Source organism: Tachyglossus aculeatus, chromosome 1, assembly GCF_015852505.1.
Source record: "Tachyglossus aculeatus isolate mTacAcu1 chromosome 1, mTacAcu1.pri, whole genome shotgun sequence".
Classification (NCBI taxonomy): Eukaryota; Metazoa; Chordata; class Mammalia; order Monotremata; family Tachyglossidae; genus Tachyglossus; species Tachyglossus aculeatus.
In genome coordinates, this window is record NC_052066.1 from 42,337,508 (window position 1) to 42,362,934 (window position 25,427).

At 44.1% G+C, this 25,427-nt stretch overlaps 2 protein-coding genes across 2 annotated transcripts in view; one reads left to right on the plus strand and one right to left on the minus strand.

Moving 5' to 3' along the window:
- The window catches only part of GFM1 (G elongation factor mitochondrial 1), a 102,719-nt gene that overhangs the window by 10,567 nt on the left and 66,725 nt on the right, over window positions 1–25,427 (minus strand). Inside the window, exons 14-15 of the mRNA XM_038749095.1 lie at window positions 2,542–2,704; window positions 1,253–1,397 (exon numbers count right to left, since the gene is read on the minus strand). Coding sequence (XP_038605023.1) covers window positions 1,253–1,397; window positions 2,542–2,704 — 308 coding nt within the window. The remainder of the gene's footprint in view (window positions 1–1,252; window positions 1,398–2,541; window positions 2,705–25,427) is intronic.
- Window positions 9,949–25,408, plus strand: LXN (latexin). Its single transcript, XM_038749220.1, has 6 exons — window positions 9,949–10,265; window positions 12,554–12,616; window positions 16,447–16,624; window positions 17,205–17,341; window positions 24,718–24,780; window positions 25,141–25,408. The coding sequence occupies exons 1-6, from the start codon at window positions 10,137–10,139 to the stop codon at window positions 25,237–25,239; spliced, it is 669 nt and encodes a 222-aa protein (XP_038605148.1). The 5' UTR covers window positions 9,949–10,136; the 3' UTR covers window positions 25,240–25,408.

Below are 25,427 nucleotides of genomic sequence, written 5' to 3' on the forward strand. Positions count from 1 at the left end.
ATATGGTTGTACATATTTCTTACTCTATTTATTTATTTATTTTGCTTGTACATATCTATCCTATTTATTTTATTTTGTTGGTATGTTTGGTTTTGTTCTCTGTCTCCCCCTTTAGACTGTGAGCCCACTGTTGGGTAGGGACTGTCTCTATGTGTTGCCAATTTGTACTTCCCAAGCGCTTAGTACAATGCTCTGCACATAGTAAGCGCTCAATAAATACGATTGATGATGATGATGATGATTGAAGAGTCAGCCCTCATGACCGTCTGCCCAGCTGCCTCCAGCTGACCACGGCAACAACTGAATACCTCACATCTTCTTTCCTAGCCTCTGCCAACCAGCTCATTACAGGGGTTGTGCCAATATCAGGAGCCCGGTGGCATCAGTGCCACCAGCGGAGAAGCAGCGTGGCTCATTGGAAGGAGCCCGGGCTTTGGAGCCAGAGGTCATGGGTTCAAATCCCAGCTCTGCCAATTGTCAGCTGTGTGACTTTCGGCAAGTCACTTAACTTCTCTGTGCCTCAGTTACCTCGTCTGTAAAATGGGGGTTAAGACTGTGAGCCCCACGTGGGACAACCTGATCACCTTGTAACCTCCCCAGCGCTTAGAACAGTGCTTTGCACATAGCAACTGCTTAATAAATGCCATCATTATTATTATTATCAGTGCTATTATAAGGTGATTATATTATATTATTATATTATACTTATATTATATAAGGTGATATTATAAGGTATAATAAGGTATTATACTTATTATATATTATATTTATTATATTATACAAGGTGATATTATAAGGTGAACACGGGAACCCTTCTTCTCATTCCTGAGTTCCCCTCTCCTTTAGAGTCAAAATTTCCAAAGGTTTCATGTGCTAAAAAGTTTCCAAGCTCTGCAGCAGACGCAGCTTCCTACCCCACTTGGGGTTTCCTGCTTCCTTCCAAAAGGAAATGTGGCAGCATCCTGGAGTCCTAAATGCTACAAGTTTTGTAACAATAAGGTCCGGGGCAGAAGGAAACACAGGAGCCTGTGAATGTTCCCAATGTCACTCTTAGTGAACAAATGTGGACTTTCTGCCCTTTAAATAAGGTGCTCCGGAGTAACCAGGGTTTGGCCAAAATTTCTTTTCCTTAAAAAGCCCTGAGGGAATTCTCGGTTCTTGGTACCGAGTACTTCATACCGAATGCATGTTTGGTGGATTACCCATGATTTGAAAAACAGCATCACATAACTATGAAAACTGAATGGTTTACCTTGTTTAACTGCTCCTTCCCCTGCTCTGATGAAAGAGATTTCATTGGAATCCACCATGTGATGGGCTCCATCTTGCAGGACGAATCGAATGCCAGATATCTTATGACCCGAGAGAGGGCCCTTCTCACACGCACCCAAAAAACCCTAAAAAAAGAAAAGCCCCTCCAAGTTAGGACTTCGCAAACACCCAAGTTAGAAACACGGGCTTAATTTCTTACAGAGTTCGATCGTCAACTTCTTGAACCTTGATGTCGCTACCCGTGTTTTACAGAATGAGAGAACTGAGGCAGAGAGCAATCAAAGCACTTACTGAAAGCCAAAGGAGAAATCGCTCTCCCAAGCAGGGTTGGAATTGAGAAGTTCCTGAATGAGTGATCTGTGCCCAAAGGGTTAAACCACAACTTTGTAGCTACACACACAGTTAAGCACGGGCCTCTAGTGTGTTTAAATGTTAACCTGATGTTTCTGTGTGGCGACTAGTCTTCTCTTGGAGAATTTTAAATTGAAGTGGCAAATAAATCACAAAGGAAGAAAACTTTCATATAATCAAGAAAAACTGGCATATGGCACAGAAGATTGAAATATATACAAGCATCGATCAGTTTCACTCATAACGCAAGTACTTTATAATTTAATAATTTATACATAATACATTAATGCATATAAGGATATATTATATAAGTGTATCATAATTTATGCATATACATTAAATTATTAAATTTCATATTGGGATTGTATACGTGTATATATATCAATATATAGACACACCCATATACACATATACATACACATACACTGTACCCCGCTTTACTTTTGGACCATGTAAATCCACCAAATCTCTTATCCAACTTCTCCAATTCAGTCCAGTCAAAGAACGTACCTCAGATTCTTGAAGAAGTACTTTTAAACAGGCCCTATTACTCCCTGCACATACCCCAAACTCTACAGCGTTTAGGTAAAACTCGATTCTTACTGGGGTAAAAATAAATGTTTCGCACTACCCATTTGTAGATCAATGGGTGAACGCACAAGTATCACTTCTCTACTCGGATTCTAAATAGAAACTGCATAACGACGCTACTTATGATCATGAAATACCACAAGTCACGTCACCCTAAAAAGTGCTTACACTTTTCAAAACCTAAGCGATATTTCAAAATCAGATTAAATTCCTTAAATGACCGGAGAAAATGACACGGGCAGAATTAAGCCATCTTACTGTGACAGTAAAGGAAGAGCACGGCTGCTCAACTGTTGTAATAAAGCAAAATTCAAGTAAATACTTCACCTTTTCTATTGCAGGCACAAACTGCTTTGGAATATTTGTCCCAAAGGTTTTGTCCACAAACTCCAGCTGAGTGTAGTTCTCAGGTTCCAGAGGTTCTAACTCCCCTATTACTTTCCCATACTGGCCAGCACCACCAGATTGTCTCTTATGAGTAAAATCAAATCTAGGCAGAGATTAGGGGAAGAAAAAGGGAAATGACAAACATCAAAGAATTAGTACATCACCAAATCAAACTGCAACTTCAGAAACACAATTTGGCTTGATCCGTCCCAAGACATTCAATTGCTTTACATCATTAGTTCAGAAAATTAATCACCATAATAATAACTGTGGTATTTGTTAAGCGCTTACCATGTGCCAGGGACTGCACTGAGCTTGGGGGTGGTTACAAGCAAACTGGGTTGGACACAGTCCCCGTCAATCAATCAATCAATCATATTTATTGAGCGCTTACTATGTGCAGAGCACTGTACTAAGCGCTTGGGAAGTACAAATTGGCAACAAAGAGAGACAGTCCCTACCCAACGTTGGGCTCACAGTCTAAAAGGGGGAGACAGAGAACAAAACCAAACATACTAACAAAATAAAATAAATAGAATAGATATGTACAAGTAAAATAAATAGAGTAATAAATATGTACAAACATATATACATATATACAGGTCCCACGTGGGGCTCACCGCCTCACTCCCCATTTTCCAGATGAGGTAACTGAGGCACAGAGTAGTGAAGTGACTTGCCCAAGGCCGCACAGCAGACAGGTGACGGAGCAGGGATTAGAACCCGTGACCTTCCAACTCCCAGGATCTATCTGCTAGGCCATGCAGCTTCCATATTACACTGAAGTACAGTGCAATGCACACAGTATGTGCTTAATAAATACCATTGATTGATTCACTTTTTTTTCTTTTCCTACAAACAGGAGTTCTGGCTGCTAAATTTCAATCTGGTCTAGCATTTTGTTTTCCTCCCTGAGGTTCCAAACCTCAACTTAATTTTATTATATTGCTAACCCTGCTCTTCAAGCCAAAGCAGGAATTGGAGGTTTAAGCACCATGAATCCGTGGGATCTTCGAACAGTTGGCCCCCTCTCCTTTCCTTCCCCGGCCAAAGCTTACCACACGCATAAGGGAGAAAACCTACGAGGTGTCCATCACTCTACAGCTGCCACTGAGAAAAATCGTGATAAAATTTCCCGAAAGACTAGTCTAATGGAAAATGCGAATATTTCCCAATTCGCCTTGTCACTACTGACATTTCAATGCCTGTGCAACACTTAAGCACTTGGGTACAAACCTCCATGTACATTAGGTTGCTTCCCCCACCTCTAACTTATTTTAGAGTCTGCCCCCCTCCTCCCCACTAGATTGTGCAGGGATCTTGCCTACTAACTCCATTCTGTACCTGTATATATGTATATATGTTTGTACATATTTATTACTCTATTTATTTATTTAACTTGTACATATCTATTCTATTTATTTAATTTTGTTAGTATGTTTGGTTTTGTTCTCTGTCTCCCCCTTTTAGACTGTGAGCCCACTGTTGGGTAGGGACTGTCTCTATATGTTGCCAACTGGTACTTCCCAAGCGCTTAGTACAGTGCTCTGCACACAGTAAGCGCTCAATAAATACAATTGATTGATTGATTGATTGATTATTCTACTCTCCCACCCAATTACTACATCTGCATAAAGTGCTCAAGAGATGAGTGTGGAAGTACTGTGGCCTAGCGGAAAGAGCACAGGCCTGGGAATCGGGAACTGGGTTATAATCCTGCTCTGCTACTGTTTTTATCAATGGTGTTTTTTAACTGCTTATTATGTGACAGGCACCGTATTAAGCACTGGGCTAGATATAAGCTAATCGCGTTGGACACACTCCATGTCTCATGTGGGCTCACAGTCTTAATCCCCATTTTACGGAAGTAACTGAGGCACAGAGAAATCAAGTGGCTTCCTCAAGGTCACACAGCAGACATTTATGGTATTTGTGAAGCGCTTATTCATTCATTCATTCATTCATTCATAATAATAATAATAATAACGACGGTATTTGTTAAGCGCTCACTATGTGTGAAGCACTGTTCTAAGCACTGGGGGGATACAAGGGGATCAGGTTGTCCCACATGGGGCTCACCGTCTTAATCCCCAATTTATAGATGAGGGAACTGAGGCCCAGAGAAGTGAAGTGACTTGCCCAAAGTCATACAGCTGACAAGAGGCGGAGCCAGGATTAGAACCCACGACCTCTGACCCCGAAGCCCGGGCTCTTGCCAGTGAACCACGCTTGCTGAGCGCTTACTGCGTGCAGAGCACTGTACTAAGAGCTTGTAAAGTACAATACAGCAATAAGGCGAGAAAATCCCTGCCCACAAGGGGGGTCACAGTCTAGAGGGGAGGGAGACAAGACCTCAATACAAGTAAATAGGCATCAATATAAATAAATAGAATTATAGATATATACACAAGTGCTGTGGGGCGGGGAGTGGGGGGGAAGAGCAAAGGGAGCGAGTGGTGATGATGCGGAAGGGAAGGGGAGCTGAGGAAAAGCAGAGTTTACTACGTGCCAAGCACTGTTGTAAGCACTGGGGTAGACATGAGTTAGTCAGGTCGGACACAGTGTCTGTCATTCATTCATTCAATTCAATCGTATTTATTGAGCGCTTACTGTGTGCAGAGCCCTGTACTAAGCGCTTGGGAAGTACGAGTCGGCAACATATAGAGACGGTCCCTACCCGACAACGGGCTCACAGTCCCATATAGGGCTCACGCTCTTAATCCTCATTTTAGAGATGAGGTAGCTGAAGCCCAGAGAAGCGAAGTGACGTGCCTAAGGTCACACAGCAGACGTGTGGCGGAGCTGGGATGAGAACCCAGGTCCTCTGATTCCCAGGCCTGTGCTCTTTCCACTGGCCCCTTCCTTCCTCTCCCCCTCGTCCCCCTCTCCACCCCTTCATCTTACCTCCTTCCCTTCCCCACAGCACCTGTATATATGTTTGTACATATTTGTTACTCTATTTATTTACTTATTTATTTTACTTGTACATATCTATTCTATTTATTTTATTTTGTTAGTATGTTTGGATTTGTTCTCTGTCTCCCCCTTTTAGACTGTAAGCCCACTGTTGGGTAGGGACTGTCTCTATATGTTGCCAACTTGTACTTCCCAAGCGCTTAGTACAGTGCTCTGCACACAGTGAGCGCTCAATAAATACGATTGATGATGATGATGGCCCACGCTGCTTCCCACTTGCCTGATGTGTGACCTTTGGCAGGTCACATAGCTTCTCTATGCTTCAGTTCCCTCAATCAAATTTACTGATCGCTTACTGTGTGTAGAAAACTGTATTAAGCGCTTGGGAGAGTACAATATAACAGAGTTGGTAGACACGTTCCTGCCCACAATGCGCTTACAGTCTGGAGGGGGAGTTTTGCAATCACCTGCAAAATAGGGATTCAATACCTGTTCTCCCTACTAAAATTCATGAGCCCATATAAATAATAATAATAATAATGGCATTTATTAAGCGCTTACTATGCATAAAGCACTGTTCTAAGTGCTGGGGAGGTTACAGGGTGATCAGGTTGTCCCACGGGGGGCTCACAGTCTTAATCCCCATTTTACAGATGAGGGAACTGAGGCCCAGAGAAGTTAAGTGGCTTGCCCAAAGTCACACAGCTGACAATTGGCGGAGCCAGGATTTGAACCCATAACTTCTGACTCCAAAGCCCAGGCACTGAGCCACGCTGCCTCATATGGGACCTAATTATCTTGTATCCTCCACCCTGGCACTTAGTACAGTTCTTGGCACAGAGTAAGAACTTAACAAATACTACAGTTATTAATTAACATCACAAGTCAAAAATTGCAAATGTAAGTTCTTTCCCAAGGGTGTGTTTGGCCCCATTTCTCACGAACGGGAATAGCAACAAAAATCGATACTTTGACATTTTTACTTTAAATAAATCCTAGATTTTTCATAATCCAAAATACTACTCAATCCATTCCCATAGAAAACCTTAAACCAATCTCGGAAAGATGCCGTATCACAGAAACATATGTTCTGATGTATTCACTACTCCATTTGGTTCCACAATCAGGGGCGTTAACTAGGATTCACTGAAGATTCATTCTTTATTCTCAGCAAAATGCCCGGCTTCCCCATTCATCGGGATTTGCGGTGCCTCTCCCTGACTTCGACGCTGCACAAAGGAATAGGAATTCAAACTTCACTCCCACGTTAAACGGGCTTGACATCTGCGCAAGGCACTCAACAGTTAACCCAACATCAGGGAATTAAAACTCCAGCGAGAGAGCTGGGAAAACCACTGAAGAATGTGTTTCGATGCATTCCCGGAGAACGAATGCTCCTTGCGAGCAGGGATCACGATTCCCAACCGTGTTGTGTTATACTTTCTCTGGTATCTGTCAAGCGTTTACTATGTGCCAGGCACTTCTGAGTGTTGGGGTGGATACAAGGAAATCAGGCTGGACACAGTCCATGTCCCACAAGGGGTCTATGTTCTTAATCCCCATCTTACAGATGAGAGAAATGAAATGACCTGCCCAAGGTCACAGAGCAGACAAGTGAGGGGCCAGGATCAATCAATCAATCGTATTTATTGAGCGCTTACTGTGTGCAGAGCACTGTACTAAGCGCTTGGGAAGTACAAGTTGGCAACATATAGAGACAGTCCCTACCCAGCAGTGGGCTCACAGTCTAAAAGGGGGAGACAGAGAACAAAACCAAACATACTAACAAAATAAAATAAATAGAATAGATATCATCATCAATCGTATTTACTGAGCGCTTACTATGTGCAGAGCACTGTATAAGTATATGATTTATACTGATTTATACTTATATGATTTATACTTATAATATACTTATACTTATACTTACAATATACTTATAGTATACTTATACTTATAAGTATAAGTATAAATCTTATAAGTATAAGAGACATGTACAAGTAAAATAAATAAATAAATAAATAGAGTAGATCCTTTTGACTCCCATGCCTGTGCTCTGCCCACTAGGCCACGCTGCTTCTCCTGTTCTAATCTGGGTTCTGATCCCAGATCTGCCGCTTTGACTTTAAGCAAGTTAACTACTCTGTGCCTCAGTTTCCTCACCTGTAAAATGGGGATTTTATGCCACTTCAGCCTCCTTAGATGAAGTGCCTCATATGGGACAGAGACTGTATCCAAATGAATAATTAGGATCTCCCCCAGCGCTTAGGATGCTGCTTGACATAGTAAGTGCAAAGGCAAATACAACAGTGATTTTAAAAATCCAAGCCAGACCATACAACCCTCATGAAGAGTCATCAGCTGCCCCATCTAGTGTAGGATGAAGCTCAGAAGTCTAAAATAATAATAATAATAATAATAATAATAATAATAATAATAAATAATGATGGTATTTGTTGAGCGCTATGTGTCAAGCACTGTTCTAAGCGCAGGGGCAAATGTAAGGTAATCAGGTTGTCACGTGTGGGGCTCACAGTCTTACTCCTCATTTTACAGATGAGGCAACTGAGGCCCAGAGAATTGAAGCTACTTGCCCAAAGAAACACAGCAGACAAGGGGCAAAACCGGGATTAGAACCCACAGCCTCTGACTCCAAGCCCGGGCTCTTGCCACTAGGCCATGCTAAGTAAAGCTTGAAATATTCATTCATTCATTCACTCAATTGTATTTATTGAGCGCTTACTGTGTGCAGAGTGCTGTACTAGGTGCTTGGGAAGTACAAATCATCAACATATAGAGATGGTCCCTACCCATCTTCAGGTCTGGTCTGTGTATAGGTCTATAATTCTATCTATTTATATTGATGCTATTGAGGCCTGTCTACTTGTTCTGTTTTGTTGTCTGTCTCCCCCCTTCTAGACGGTGAGCCCGTTTTTGGGTAGGGACCGTCTCTAGATGTTGCTGACTTGTACCTCCCAAGCGCTTAGTCAGTGCTCTGCACACAGTCAGCGCTCAATAAATACGATTGAATGAATGAAATGACTTGAGTGAAGGGGAAATCAACGCTTGCTTCCGGGGGAGGGGGAGAGGAGGAAGACAGAGAGGGAGGCAGGCAGAGAGGAAGGGAGAGAGATGGAGAGGGGGAGGGAGATGGGGGAAAGAGAGAGAGGGAGAGAAAGAGAGAGAGAGAGGCAAGAAGAGAGAGAGAGAGAGGCAAGGAGAGAGATGGAGACAGACTGGGTGAGATGGAAGAGAGAGAGGGAAAGGGGGAAAGAGGGAGGGAGGGAAAGGGGGAGGGGGAAGGAAAGGGGGAGAAGGGGAGAGGGAGGGAGAGAGAGAGAATGGAGAGAGAGTGGAAGAAGAGAGTGAGAAAGGAGAGAGAGGGAAGGGAGAGAGAGGAAGAGAGCGAGAAAGGAGAGAGGGAAGGGAGAGAGAGGATGAGAGAGAGAGGGAGAGAGAAGGGGGAGAGAGAGAGGAGGGGGAGAGAGAGAGAAGGGAGAGAGGAGGAGAGCAAGAGAGAGGAAGAGCGAGAGAGAGAGAAGGGGGAAGGGAGAGGAAGAGAGTGAGAGAGAGGGGAAGGGGGAAGAGAGAGGAAGAGAGTGAGAGAGAGGGGAAGAGAGGGAGAGAGAAGGGAGAGGGAGAGGAAGAGAGAGAAGGAGAGAAGAAGAGAGAGAGGGAGAGGAAGAGAGTGGGAGAGAGGAAGAGAGTGAGAGAGAAGGGAGAGAGAGGGGGAAGAGAGGGGGAAGAGAGGAAGAGAGTGAGAGGGGAGAGAGAAGGGAGAAAGGGGGAAGAGGGAGTGGGAGACAGAAGGGAGAGAGAGGGAGAGAAAAAGAGAGGAAAAGAAGGGAGAGAGAGGGGAAGAGAGCGAGGGAGAGAAGGGAGATAGAGGGTGAGAGAAAGGGAAGGGAGAGACAGGGGAAGAGAGAGGAAGAGAGTGGGAGAAAGGGGGGAGGGAGAGAGGGAGACAGAAGGGAGAAAGAGAGGGAGAGAAATGGGAGAGAGAGGGGGAAGAGAAGGGAGAGACAGAGGAAGAGAGGGAGGGAGAGAAGGGAGACAGGGTGAGAGAAGGGGAAGGGAGAGAGAGGGAGAAAGAGAGGAAGAGAGTGGGAGAGAGGGGGAGGGAGAGAGAAGGGGGGAGAGAGAGAGAGAGAGAGATAAAGGGGAGAAGAGAAGGGAGAGAGAAAGAGAGGGAGGGAGAGGAGGGTGAGAGAGGGTGAGAGAAAGGGAAGGGAGAGAGAGAGGAAGAGAGGGTGAGAGAGAGAGAGAGAACGTGTGGGTGGCAGCCCTCGGAGCGGGGCCTGTGGAGAGTGAGCAGGGCCCGAGGGTGGGGCCTGAGGGCGGGGGGCGGGCCGGGGAGAAGAGCAGAGCAGAGCAGAGCAGAGCGGCCGGGGCCGGGCGGGGCCCGAGAGCCGGCTGGGCCCAGACGCAGCGGCCCGCGCCAAGCCGCGCCAAGCCGCGCCAGCTTCCCGGCCCTCCGTCACTCAGTCCGTCCGTCCGTCCGTCCGTCCGTCCGTGCGTCCGTCCGTGCTTCCACCGTCTTTACTGCGCGCTGACTGCGTGCCGAGCTTGGGACCAGGCGGCGGGGAAGGGCCAGCCGGCCACCCGTCCCCGCTCGGGCCATGGACATCCCCCCGACCCAGTTCCCCGCGTCCAGGGCGGCCTCGGTGGCGGAGAACTGCATCAACTATCAGCAGGGGACCCCCCACAAGGTCTTCGCCGTAACCCGCGTCACACGGGCCACCGTGCAGGTCAGTGGCCCAACACGCCCCGCCCGGGCCCCCTCACCCCTTCTCCTCCTCCTCCTCATCATCATCATGGCATTTAGTGAGCGCTTACTATGCGCACAGCACTGTTGTAAGCGCCAGCCCGGGAGCCCGTGGTTGGGGAGGGGCCGCCTCCATCTGTTGCCATCTGTCTTGGCCTTCCCAGACTGAGCCCCCTCCTTCCTCTCCTCCTCCTTCCCCTCCCCACAGCACCTGTATATATGTCTGTATGTGTTTATTACCCTATTTTACTTGTACATATTGATTCTATTTATTTTATTTTGCTGATTTGTTTCGCCGTCTGTCTCCCCCTTCCAGACTGTGAGCCCGCAGTTGGGTAGGGACCGTCTCTATACGTTGCCGACTTGGGCTTACCAACGGCTTAGTACAGCGCTCTGCACATAGTAAGCGCTCGATAAATACGATTGATTGATTGATCGATTTTATTTGTACATATTTATTCTATTTATTTTATTTCACCTATTTGTTGTCTGTCTCCCCCTTCTAGACGGTGAGCCCGCTGTTGGGTAGGGCCCGTCTCTATACGTTGCAGACTTGGACTTCCCAAGAGCTTAGTCCAGCGCTCTGCACAGTCAGCGCTCAATAAATGCGATTGAATGAATGTTGCCAAACCGTACTTCCCAAGCGCTTAGTCCAGCGCCCTGCAGGCAGCGCCCAATAAATACGATTGAATGAATGAATGAATGAAATCTGCCCGCCCCCCAACCCGCAACGGAGCCCAAACCCCTTTTCCCCACGAGGCTTCTTCCCCTCCCCTCCCCAATTTCTTTTCCCTCCTCGTTCGCCCATTCCAGCGCTTCCCGTGTGCAGAGCGCTGTGCTGAGCGCTCGGAAAGCACAATTCGGGAAGAGAGACCCCCCGCGATCCCACCCGGGCCCCCGATTTGCCAAGGGGATGGAACGAACCCGGTCCGGGAATTCCCAAAGGCATTTCCAGAACCAAGGGAGGCCACGGAGCCTTTCGGCCAAACAAATGAAAAAACCCGAGACAAAACCCAGGCTATTTTTTTTGTTCCTAAAAGCAAACCGGAGGTCTCATATCCGTTCATTTGGACAACCAATTTACACCTAAAGGCTTAGAAGCATTCAGACAGGGCTCTCCCCTACATCAAAACCGTAGAAACCAAAGATCTGCCTCATTCTTCTAGGCTGTGAGCCCACTGATGGGTAGGGACCGTCTCTATATGTTGCCAACTTGTACTTCCCAAGCGCTTAGTACAGTGCTCTGCACACAGTAAGCGCTCAATAAATACGATTGATTGATTGATTGATTCCCACCCAGCCCAGATTTCAAGGCCCCCCCAGAAAGTCAATTTCTAAAATCACTTCCATGGGAAAAACAGAGGCCTTCCGACCAAAATCCCTTTCGTTTTCAAAATACTACAATCGGTTAGCCTGGGAACCTTTGGACTGCCCCAAGGAGCACTTCACAATCCCTGGAAGGTAAAACTGGTACAAGGAAAAGGGATCGAGGCGCAGAATGGCCGCCACCAAAGCAAGGGGAAAAGACACGGCTTTAAAATGTTCACCGGTCTTAAAATCATCATCCCGAGTGGGTTTTAAAGAGCGCCGAGTGGACTCGAGGGACTCCACATGCAAGCTGCTCTTATTCCAGTTCACGAAAACTGATACCAAAGGTGAACTGATCTTTTAGTAAATACTGCCCGCGACTTGAAAGTGTCCCTTATTTACTCTCTGACATGGTTGTAAAACCGATACCAAGAACGGGTTTGAGTCACAAGGGTCCTTGGGCTGGTAAGAGGTGGATATTCTTTTCTGAACTGGCCCATGTTATGCAATATTAGTTTATCGTGGGACCATCTGTCACAATTTCAAGGACTCTGTCAGAAAAAATAAACATACATACAAAAAATGTGCGGTTAAAAAAAATCCTTATGCGGCTCCACTCCCTAGAGTGTACCACGGCCTACTCTCCTTTTGAGTTCTCGCCCGCAATTCGTACTGCAGTGCAATCCATTTTTTCTGATCGCTCGGTTCGGTCTCTGTATCGTACTCGAAAAATTTGGGGTCACAAAAATATAGCTCTCATAATGAAATTAACAGTTACCCGGACGGGTCCTGGTTCCGAGGTTCTGTATTTTACCACTTCTATCCACTTTGCCTTTACAGCGCTAACACAGTAGTCACTCTGAACCATTACAACCGCCCCAACTATAATTTAAAAATGCATCCAATGCACATTGTTCTAAGAGTATTCTTCCCCCCCCCCCCCCAATTGTTTGCATACTTTAGGACATTCCAGGAACTGGACATAAATATCATCTTAAATTTTCTGTGGAAGAAATCATCCAGAAAGTAAGTGCCACTCGTTTATTCGTGTGAATGAGCTTTTATTTCGGGGACAGGTGATCTTGCCTGATCATTAGAATATTGGATTAGATTTTTTAAATCAAACAGGGTTTTCTGTCCCCACAACTAAAGACCTGCCCTGTTGGAGAAGCTCAAAATAATTACTTTCTTCTCGAGAAGCAGCGTGGCTCAGTGGAAAGAGCCCGGGCTTGGGAGTCAGAGGTCATGGGTTCTAATCCCCGCTCTGCCACATGTCTGCTGTGTGACCTTGGGCAAGTCACTTAACTTCTCTGAGCCTCAGTTCCCTCATCTGTAAAATGGGGATTAAGACTGTGAGCCCCACGTGGGACAACCTGATCACCTTGTAACCCCCCCCCAGTGCTTAGAACAGTGCTTTGCACATAGTAAGCACTTAACAAATGCCATCATTATTATTATTATTATTATTATTCTCCTTTGCCTGTTCAAAGGCATTTCTATTGAATGGCCCAGTAGACCAAACTTCAGTTCAAATTGCAACTAAAAGAAACAGCTTTCCTTCATAAGGCCAATGTGTCATATAATAATAATAAAAAAAAAATAATAATAATGGTATTTGTTAAGAGCTTACTATGTGCAAAGCGCTGTTGTAAGGGCTGAACATATCCCCAAACTTGTGAATAATGAATCAACTGACCACACTACTGAAGGCACTTTGAGGCAATTTGTTACTTCATTAAAATTACCGAATTTTCATGCCTCCCTTTCTGTGCTGGCTTATGACATCAATAGCCCATAAAAGAGGGTCATCCTTCACTCAGACCAAAATACCCATCACTTAAATCCTGAAGTTAAGATCATTGGACTCTTAAGAGTTTTAAAATTCATACAGCGTGCCTTTTGCTAAATGTACTTTTTCAAGATGGAACTGACAGGTTGTGCTGAGGATCAACACTATTAGAATTGAGTTATGCCTTTAACCCGAGACGCTTGTTGCCGTGGATGGAATATGCTTTGTTACTCGTCTTCATCAGAAAATTGTAAATAGATAAGGGAACTTTTGTCTCTTTTTCAAAGACAGGGAAATGGAGAGGTTACTAGCACTGCGGAGAAGTTGGCTTACCATTATTATATTGGTATTTGTATGCACTGTGTGCCAAGCACTGGTCTGAGAGCTGGGGTAGATTCAAGTTAACCAGGCCGGACAGTCCCTGTTGCACATGAGGCTCAGAGTCTAATTAGGTGGGAGAACAGGTACTGAATCCCCATTTCACAGTACTGGAAACTGGCACAGAGGGGTTAAGTAAGTTGCCCACGGTCGCACAGCAGACAAGCGGCAGAGCCGAGATCAGGACCAAGAATCTCTGGCTCCCAGGCCTGTGTTTTTTCCACTAGGCCACACCGCTTCCCTACCACCGGAGCCGCGAAAGGACACTGAATGAGCTCTCACGCCTTCCCAATTATCCACTCTTTTCTACTCTAACCCGGTTCACGCTATTTATTTATTCTTTTCAAGCAGACTATGTGCCTCATTCGCCTCTCCTTCCATCGACCTCCTGCTCGTGTAATTCCCTTTGCCTAGAACATCATTCCACTATGTGCCGAACCAATCACAGCTCTCCCCATCTTCAAAGCCCTTCGGAAATCACATCTTCACCAGAAAGCCTTTCCAGATGAATCTCCCATCGTCTCACTTGATTTCCAACCGCCACATCAGCCCTTCCATGCAATTATAAAAGTATTCACAGCTCCCTCATAGCACTTAAGTACATACTGTCTACTCTACACCACTACTCCTCTTTATAACGTATTTTGGTGTGTCTCCCTGACTAGAAGGTGAACTCCTTGAGGTTAGGGATCGTGTCTATTAACTCTATTATGCTATGAGAAAAATAGCAAAGGGCTTCTAAAACACACATAACCAAGCGCTTAGTACAGTGCTCTGCACACAGTAAACGCTCAATAGATGCGATTGAATGAATATACTCTGGTTTAGTATTCCCGTCCAACACCTCTCAGCTGCTTTCGACACTGTTGACCACCCCCTTCACCTGGAAACATCATTTAACCTTGACTTCACTGACACTGTCCTCTCCTCTATCTCCCGGACCGCTCCTTCTCAGTCTCTTTCACCAGTTTCTCTTCTGCCTCCCCCTAACAGTGGGAGTCCCTCAAGGCTCATTTCTGGGTCCCTTTCTATTCTCCATCTACCATCTCTACACCGAAGAGGGAGAAGCAGCGTGGCTTAGTGGAAAGAGCCCGGGCTTGGGAGTCAGAGGATGTGGGTTCAAATCCCGGCTCCACCCACTTGTCTGCTGTGTGACCTTGGGCTAGTCATTTCACTTCTCTAGTCCTCAGTTACCTCATCTGTAACATGGGGAGTAAAACTGTGAGCCCCGTGTGGGACAACCTGATTACCTTGTATCTACCTCAGCACTTGGCATATAGTAAGCGCTTAATACCACTATTATTACTATTATTAAGATTCCCAAATCTACCTCTCCAGTCCTGATTTCTCTCCTTCTCTGCAGTGTTGCATATCTTCCTGCCTTCAGGACCTACTTGAATGTCCCACCAACACCCCAAACTTAACATGTCCAAAACAGAACGACAAATCTTCCCACCCAAATCCTGTCCTCCCCATGTCTTTCCCATCACTGCAGACAGAACCACCAGCCTCCCTGTCTCACAAGCCTGTCCTCCTACTACTTACCCTCAACTCAACTCTCTCATTCAACCCACATGTTCCATTTGTCACCAAATCCTCCTGTCCCAGCGCTTAGTACAGTGCCTGGCACATGGTACGCACTTACAGATACCATAATAATAAAAACTATTCTTCTACTTTCACGTCGCCAAAATCCTCCCTTTCCTCTCCATCTAAACTGCTACTACGCTGATACAAGTATCAGCGATTATCCTAACCCACCTTGACTATTGCAGCCTCCGCATTAACCACCCTGCCTCCTGTCTCTGCCGCCCAGATCATTTTTCTAAAAAATAAACACGTTCAGTCCACATCTCCCCACTCAAGAACTTCCAAAAGCTGCCCATTCACCACCGCATCAAACCAAAACTCCTTACCTTTACTTTTAAGGCACTGAATCAGCTCCGCCCCTTTCTATTTTACCTCTCTGATTTTCTACGACCCAGCCCGCACACGTCACTCCTCCAACACCAACCTACTCGCTGTACCTCGGTTCCGTCTATTCCGCCGCCGACGTCCCCCCTCTGGCTTGGAACCCCCTTTCCCCTTTCGTATACGACAACCACCACTCCCCGCCCCTCCAAAACCTTATTACAAATCACATCTCCTCCAAGAGGCCTTCCCTGACTAAGCCCTCATTTCCTCTTCTCTCTAACCTTTGCCTATACACTTGGATCTGTACCGTTAAACTACCTAAAATTCACCCCAGGCTCAGCCCCACAGCACTTAGCTGTAATTTATTTTAATGTCTGTCTCCCCCTCTAGACTATAAACTCCTGGTGGGCGGGGAACATGTCTGCCGATTCTGTTGTATCGTACTCTCCTAAGCACTCGGCACAGCGCTCCACACACAGTAAGCACTCAGTAAATACCACTGATTGATCCGTCAGTTGACTGTGAAATCAGGGGACTGGAATCCAGAAACCTGAATTCTAGACCCAACTCGGCCACTGACATGCTGTGAGACCTCAGGCAATCGGGGGCCTCTCCATCTGTTTAAAGGGAGAAAATACCAACTGTCTCCCTACTTCACAAAGCTATTGCAAAAGCAACTGCACTATACAAATGCCAGCAATTATTTTTTAACAAAAATGACAAAGTATTCTATGTATTTGAATGTTTTAAGCAATCCTTCCCCTGTTTGAAACAGCAAATTACCGTCAACTGCACAGCTGAGGTACTCTACCCTCCCAAAGGGCAGAACACTGCACCAGAGGTAGATTTCACGTTTGAAGGAGAAATTGGGAAGAACCCAGATGAAGCAGATAACAAATTTTACGAAAAACTTAAGACCATGAAGGGACCACTGGAAGTGCAGAATATTCCAGGTAAAAAAAAAAAAGGGGTGGGCAACTGTGAAATTATGAAAACTGCCCCCAAGCTTTAAATGTAAATCACAAAATTATCATTGTTTAAATTTATTCAGCCTGGTTTCCCTGTAGGAAATAAAAGACCCTAGCGTTTTTACAAGTATTTGAAAGGTAAAAAGGAATGTAATTTATGTATTTATATTAATTTCCATCTCCCCCTCTAGACTGTAAGCTCATTGTGGGCAGGGAATGTGTCTGTTTATTGCTAAATTGTACTCTCATTCATTCAGTCTTATTTGTTGAGCGCTTACTGTGTGCAGAGCACTCAATAAATATGATTGAATGAATAAATGAATGATTGTAGGATGGGTACCATAGACCTTTGATTAGAGGCCATACCTTCTATTGAATTTTTTTCCCCCTGTATGGTAAAATAGGTCTCACTGAACAGGGCACTGAGTTTCTACGGGTAACAGCATCGTGTTTTAAAAGATTTTGGAAAATGTGGCTTAGAATTTAGATTTTGATATTTGATGTAGCAATCAAATGAAGTGGCACCAAATGCTTTTTTTCTTTTTCCCTCATCCAACTCCACCAGACAAGTTTGGCAATGTCTCTCCAGAAATGGAACCAGTCCGACACCTAGCCTGGGTTGCCTGTGGTTACATAATATGGCAGAATTCTACCGAGGACACATGGTACAAATTGACAGGCATTCAAAGTGTCAAGCAGGTGGTAAGTAGCATGCAAATGCGAAATGCTATGATGTGCGGAATAACTAATTGGAGGATTTTGTCTAATAACGAGGAAACAGCCGTACCAGTGAGGGCTGGGGAATCTGCGGCAGGGGTTTGGGGCTGTAGAGGAGCCAACAGTAAGAAGGGGGGGGCTACACAGTAGTCCAAGAAAGATAACAAGAGCCAGCCTGGCCAGGAGAAGGCTCCGTGAGTCACCTTCCTGCTCCTCAGAACCCAGATCTTTCCACAACTTTCCTATCACTGCTTCTTTTAGCTACCCCATGCTGACACTCTTCCCAACCATCCTGCAACGTTTTGTCCTCCACCTGCTCCTGCTTCCTCCCCAAGCTCTCCCGCAGTTTGCATGACGATTTTTCTTCAGAAATACCTGACTGCATTTGCTACTGTAGCCAGCTAGTGCCCGGTGCTGAATTGACATGGTAAATGTAGACTTCGGATACGTTCTGATAGAGCTCATGAAATGATGGTGGTCCACAATGCCATTTCACCATTCCAGTTGTAGTTGTGATATAAAAGCTCCCATATCCTCGCAGGATCAGGCAAACATTCCAAGTTGTTTTACCCGGAAGCATCTGAACCTCTAGATGGGAATAGGAGTGATTCTGGACTTTCATTCTACTCAGGGCACAATTTCAGAATTTAACGTACTCAAGCAGCCTGGCCTAGTGGATAGAGCACGGGCCTAGGAGTCAAAAATCAATCAATCAATCGTATTTATTGAGCGCTTACTGTGTGCAGAGCACTGTACTAAGCGCTTGGGAAGTACAAGTTGGCAACATATAGAGACAGTCCCTACCCAACAGTGGGCTCAAAAGGATCTGGGTTCTAATCCCAGGTCTACCACTTATCTGGTATGTGACTTGGGCAAGTCACTCAATTGTCTGTGCCTCAGTTATCTCATCTGTAAAACGGGGCTTAAGACTGTGAGCCCTATAGAGGGACAGGGACTGTATCCAACCTGATTACGATGTACCACCCCAGCAGTTAATACATAATAATAAGCACTTAACAAATGATGCATAAATATATATATATATATATATATATATATATATATATATGCACATGTGTGTGCTTCTGACCCACATTAGAAGTCTACAGAAACTTGTTTAAAGTTCAAGCAAAATTTTATTTGAGGCAAGTAGAAGTTCATGTAAAATTAACTTGCCCTTCATTTAAATTTGTCCTCAATCTGTTCTTTGGCTTTTTCATCCTCATTTCAACAGCCCTTCAAGACTTTTCATTTAAATCCTAGGATGACAGGGCTACAAGAGACCTTTCATGGTGATCTGGTCCAGCCCCTGCCATGGGATCGAAACCATTCTTGGCTATCTGCCACATCTCTCACAGAAGCCTCTTTCAGTATTAGCACCCAATTAAGAATTTTATTTCCGTATCAACTTGTTATTGCTGCAATTAAAACTCATTTCCTTTGGTTTGATCTTCTGTGGACAGAGAGAACAACTAGCCGTTATTTTCTCCATAAAAACCCTTCATCTACTTGAAGACTGTGACTAAGTTATCCGTAAGAATAATATTCTTAACTGAGTGCCTCTGTGAGCAGAGCCCTTTTTAGGCACTTGGGATACATACTGGAGGAGTATAAGACGCACTGCCTGCCCTTGGGGAGTTTACAGTTTAATAGCCAAGTTTATATTCAGATGGGCCTTTTCCCTTCCGGGCTAGATACCCCAACTCCTTTCACCTTTCAACAGAGGATTTCATTTTCTGTCCCTTAAACCAAACAAATCGATCACATTTATTGAATGCTTACTGTGTGCGGCGCACTGCAGTAAGCGTTTACGAGAGTACAATATAACTGAGTTGGTAGACATGTTCCCTGTGACCCCGAGGAGTTTACAGACATGAAAATAAACTATGGATTTGTACACAGTTGCTAAGAGGCTCGGGGTGGGGTGAATGAAGGGTACAGATCTAAGTGCAAAGGTGAGGCAGCTCTTTGTGCCTTCCTTTTTCTACAATTTTTGAGGTATTATAACCAAAACTGACCACAGCATTCTCCAGGGTCTGACCAAAGTGGGGAACAGAGGAAGGACTGCTTCCTAGCTCCTGCATCTATTGTTCTTGTACACATTTAAGTAATATGCTGGGTGTTTTTTTTTATTTCTCAGGAACCACTCTTATTTATTGGTTTATTTAGTTTCTGGTTATGACTCCCTCCAGGATTTGTCCTTGGGCTTAACGAGACCTCCCATGTGCGACACCTCTTCCTTAATTTCGTCCCATTTATTTCTGCCTTAACATGATCACTTTGGCTTTTATTCTTGTCAGTGTTAAAAACTGCCCCGGGGGGGAATAGTATTTACCGAGCACCTGAGTGCAATGTGGTGTAAACTAAACCCTGATTTTTAGCATCTACAAATCTGAAAAGCATCTTTTTGATTCCTTAATCAATAAGGACGCTGAATAGTATCAATCAATGGAATTTATTGAGCGCTTCCTGTGTGCAGATCACTGTACTAAGTGCTTGGGAGAATACAGTATTTCCTCTTCTCTCACTCCCTTCTGCGTCACCGTTGCACTTGGATGTGCACCATTTATTCACCCTTTCCTCAGGCCCACAGCACCTTAATGTCCATCTCCCCTTCTAGACTGTAAGCACGCTGTGGGCAGGGAATGTGTCTAACTCAGTTGAATTGTGTATCGATAGGTTTTATTTACAGAAGTGTGCATAAGAGGACGTTTTCATTTATTTCAATCTGATCTGTACTCCAACTATGTCTCAGAGATGCCGTGGCACTGTAACGGGGGCCCTCGAGTAGGCAATTGCAGGAAAGTTTTGAAGACCTCAGGAATCTCCGAGCTGTGGTAGTTGAATGTGGCTGTCTGCAACCAGGCCTCACAGCCCTCCGCTCTTCACAGCCACTCTCCATTTTTTATTAAATGGTATTAAGCATTTACTCTGTTCCAGGCACCGTACTAAGCGCTGGGACGGACAGATATAAATAAGCTAATCAAGTTGGACACAGTCCATGTTCCACATGGGGCTCACAGTCTCGATTCCCATTTTACAGATGAGGTAACTGAGGCACAGACAAGTGATTTGCCCCAGGTTTCCCAGCGGTCAAATGGCAGAGCCGGGATTAGGATCCACGGCCTTCTGACTTCCAAACCCATGTTCTATCCACTAGGCCATGCTGCTTATTTCCACATATGCCCCATTATACACCTGGCTACCATAATTCCTCGTCTTTTGCTCACTTGGTCCATTCCTGTCACCTTACCTGTCTTACCTTCCATACCTTCTAAACATACACCGAGGGGAGAAAAAACCCCACTCTTTTCTTGGGCAGAGTCCAGTCCTATCTGAAATGGTCAAGGAAAAGGATATTTTGCTCTCAGCCAGGAAATCCTGCCACGGGGATTCACTGTTGCAGGATATAAACCCCTTGCCATCTTGTGTTCCTTCGTTAACTTGTTGAGCGCAACGTTTGGGGCAGAACTGAGCATAGACCACATCCACATTCTTAACTGCACCATCATACAGCTTACAGCGTGGCTCAGTGGGAAAGAGCCCGGGCTTTGGAGTCGGAGGTCATGGGTTCAAATCCAGGCTCCGCCACTTATCAGCTGGGTGACTTTGGGCAAGTCACTTCACTTCTCTGGGCCTCAGTTCCCTCATCTGTAAAATGGGGATGAGGACTGTGAGCCCCCCGTGGGACAACCTGATCACCTTGTTTACCTCCCCAGCGCTTTGCACATAGTAAGCGCTTAATAAATGCTATCATTATTATTATTATTATTATTATTATTACAGAACGTGAAAGGCGAAGGGCAAGTAAGCTAGATTTGACCAAATATCACACCCACTGAATTTAATAAATGTAAGTATATAAATGGGCAATGATGAACTTCACACCCAGAGTCATTAAAAAGAAACAATGAACCATTCTAGAAACACTCCAGAGAGCAGCAGGGTACCTATGTGTAGTATGCCCTGGGTGGCTACTTATTTTGGGCCAGCTCCGTTATTCTCTCAAGCACTTAATACACAGTAAGCGCTCAGTAAATACCACTGATTGATTAATTACCTCAAGGTGGTCTGAACATCCCTGGGTAAAAAGGGGACCTAGAGTTCCCCGACAGTATGGGTGGCCCCGATCTATTTCAGGAGGCCAGGGTCTGAATGCTTGGTTAGTCAAACATCTGGTGGTTTGTTATTTTTTGGTTTTAGTTTTTTTTTCCAGACACCACCACACCCACACTGATGGATAAAACCTAATTGTTGGGAGCATCTTGCTTCAACATTTCTTACCCATTTACACACGATAAGTACATCTGCAAACATTTTAAAAACTAAGCTCGATTCAGAGTTCACATAAAGTTACGGATTAGAAAAAGATGGAAAAAGAATGGATCTGGTAGAAGGATGGATCTGTTTTTCAAAGGAACTTTCATTTTAATTACAATATTTTTTAATGGTATTTGTTAAGTGCTTACTATTGTCCAGGCACTACAGATAACAACTAGTCAGGTTGTACACAGTCCATTTTACAGTTGAGGGAACTGAGGCACACTGAAGTGGCTTGCCCGTGCTGACAAGTGGCAGAGCGGGAATTAGAACCCAGGTCCCCTGACTCCCAAAATCTATACTGAAATCATCATCAATCGTATTTATTGAGCGCTTACTATGTGCAGAGCACTGTACTAAGCGCTTGGGAAGTACAAATTGGCAACATATAGAGACAGTCCCTACCCAACAGTGGGCTCACAGTCTAAAAGGGGGAAATAATTGTGTCAAAAGCCTACTCATTATTCTCTTAAAAATATCAACTACCCAGTGATAAAAAATAATGATGCTCCATTATATTTGTAAAGCAAGTCAATGGAGTTTAAAAAAAATTTTGAAAAAAAAGCTCTAAAGAACGATGGTATTTGTTAAGCGCTTACTATGTGCCAAGCACTGTTCTAAGCGCTGCGGTAAATACAAGGTAATCGGGTTGTCCCCCATGGGGCTCAGTCATAATCCCCATGATATTAGATAACTTCTGCAATGCAGCAGGTGACAGCCAATTAATTACAAGATTTCCTTTTTCTCCAGGGTCAAGAAACTGTACAAATATTGTTAGATATGAAAGTGACAACCTGACATGCTGGACTGTAAGCAGCTTGTGGGCAGGGATTACGTCTACCAACTGTTGTATTGTACTCTCCCAAGTGCTTACTACAGTGTGCTCAGTACACAGTAAGTGTTCAACAGATACCACTGATAGATGCTATAAATTATTATTAGAGAAGCAGCGTGGCTTAGTGGAAAGAGCCTGGGCTTGGGAGTCAGAGGTCGTGGGTTCTAATCCCAGCTCCGCCACTTGTCAGCTGAGTGATTTTGAGCAAGTCACTTAACCTCTCTGGGTCTCAGTTACCTCATCTGTAAAATGGGGATTAAGACTTGTGAGCCTCACGTGGGACAACCTGATAATGCCTCAGTTACCTCATCTGTAAAATGGGGATTAAGCCTGTGAGCCCCACGTGGGACAATCTGATCACCTTGTAAACTCCCCAGCGCTTTGCACATAGTAAGCGCTTGATAAATGTCATTATATATATATATATATATATATATATATAATCTTGTATCTATCCCAATGCTTAGAACAGTGCTTGACACATAGTAAGCACTTAAATACCATCGTTATTACTATGAGGTATTATGAGGCCTACAAAAGTTAAGGACTATGATTCCCCCCCTTCCCCAAATTACCCCCTATTTTTCCCCTCTTCCTTTAACATCCGTCTTTTCCCTTCCTTTCCATCTGTTGGCATTTTTCATCTCTGCTAAGCTTGTTTCTTTTTTATCCTTTGATTTCATCTCTGGTTTTCTTAGTCCCCTCTGCTGTTGAACTGTTCTTTTGTCCTCTCTCCTGTTGAACTGTTCTTATGTTTGCATTACTCTAATGTACCTATATCGTAACGGCCGTTCAGTCATATTTATTGAGTGCTGTGTGCAAAATACCGTACTAAGAGCTTGACAGTACAATATATTGTATCGATGGCCTTTGTTTCTTTCCTGGTTTGTCCTTCCCTCTTCTAATCAACTGATTAGAAGAAATATTTGAGTGCTTACCAGGTGCACAGCAGTGAAACAGCCTACTGCACCAGCACTGGTACAGCTCACTCAGCTGCCTTTATTGGCCCATTATAGAATCAGTCGATGGTATTTATTAATGCTCCCGGTTTCGAGCCTGAAAATGCTGCTTTTCTGAGCATATCGCTTTTAAAAACATAATGCAGTATATAATGTCTCTGTTTCTAAGGAAGTTGCACGCATTTCCTCTTTGTACTCATCCTCTTGAAGCGTTACCCCCGTAAACTTATGTGGAAATTGAGTCACAGAGGTAAAGACTCCCATACAGTGGACATAGTAAAGCCAAGACGTAGCTGGGGTTCTGCCCATTTTATATAGGACTCTTCACTAGCTCCTGTTCTGATCATTAGGCAATCAAAGGTGTGTATTAAGCACTTCTTAGGTACAGAGCACTGTACTAAACACTTGGGAGAGTATGACACAGTATAGTAAACACATTCCCTGCCCACATAGGGCTTACAGCCTAGAGGGAGAGGCAGATATTAACATGAACTACGGATGCCTACATAAGTGGTGTGGGGCTAAGGGTGGGGTGACTATCAAGTGTTTAAAGTTGTGTGTTCATAATCTTTTCAGATCTTTATCTAGGACATTTTTTAGCCAAGTTATACATCTTAGATAAAGGAAAGACCTCACTGGCCACTTAAAACGTTTCCCTGAGAGAGACAGCGTTGGCACAATATATCCTAAGTTGGAACCAATAAATTCCACAAGGAATTCCCAATCAGTACACGAGGATTAAATACAACACAGATCAGTGTCTAATTATGCCTTTCCTTAATGACAGTGCCAAGAATAGCTCTGCTAAAAGCAAAGTGCCTATAATCCACTGAATTTATGCAATTTCTAGATTTAATATCTCCACAGTAAAATCTGTCTCAGTGAATTGTGGATTTCTCGATTTGAAACGCATTGTTAAATATTAAATATCCCCTAAAGGTTTCAAAGAATGTGAGTCACAATGACAGAAAACAGAAGAAACAAATTAACAAAATAAAGCAAACAATTTCTATAGTGGTAAAAAGAAAACCATGATTTGGAGCTTAAGAACTAGAGTGGTTTGAAAGCAAATTAAATCTATTAGGTTGATGATGCTTAGCCACGTAATAATTTGCAATTTTCCTCAGAGGTTAAATGAAACTCACGTTATCGAGATCTTACCAAGTCAAGTTACTTTATTGCAACCTAAAGTTGTTGTTCTTTAAAAAGTTATTGACAAATATAAATGTTATTATCTTTTCTTATAGACAAGAAATGATGATTTTATCGAATTAGACTACACCATTCTACTTCATGATATTGCATCTCAGGTAAAATGGCCCTTGGAACCAAAAGCAAATTTTTTTTTCCCTAAAAACTGTTAAGTATATGCAGCTTGCTGGTCCTAATTTGCTTCCCAAATAAAATGGTACATGGTTATATAATTTTAAACTCTGGTTTCCTAGTGCCAAATGGCCTGAAGACACTTAATGGTCTCAAATTCACAGTCAGTTATTTTGAGAAAGTTGTGAATGAGCAACTTTGGAGGAATTAAGTTTCATTAACAATGGTGCAACAAAAAAGTATTACCTTTCATGGTATGTATTTTCTTTTTTTTTTAAGCATTAAAATGGCACTGCTGACATTTTCCAGATAATGTCTTCTATTTCCTCACTTTTGAATTTCCCTAGGAAATTATTCCCTGGCAAATGCAAGTTCTTTGGCATCCACAGTACGGAGTTAAAGTAAAGCACAATAGCCGCCAACCCAAGAAAGGACAACTGGAATGATACTTCAATATCGGGCAACCAGTGTGCTTGCATATTCTGTGTTCACCTGTACCGTCACCTATATTTAGCTTAAGGATCAAACTAATCCCGAGATGGTAAGATATGAATGTCTTGGCTGCACTGTAACGTTGTGTTGACTCCAAAATAAAACCTCAGAATTTCTGCCTGATCTGGTAAACTGCGGTGTA

Coding starts and splice junctions, on each gene's coding strand:
- LXN (XM_038749220.1), top strand. CDS start 10,137: ATGGACATCCCCCCGACCCAGTTCCCCGCGTCCAGGGCGGCCTCGGTG. Junction 12,617..16,446: donor TGGAAGAAATCATCCAGAAA/GTAAGTGCCACT, acceptor TGTTTGAAACAG/CAAATTACCGTCAACTGCAC. Junction 16,625..17,204: donor GGAAGTGCAGAATATTCCAG/GTAAAAAAAAAA, acceptor CAACTCCACCAG/ACAAGTTTGGCAATGTCTCT.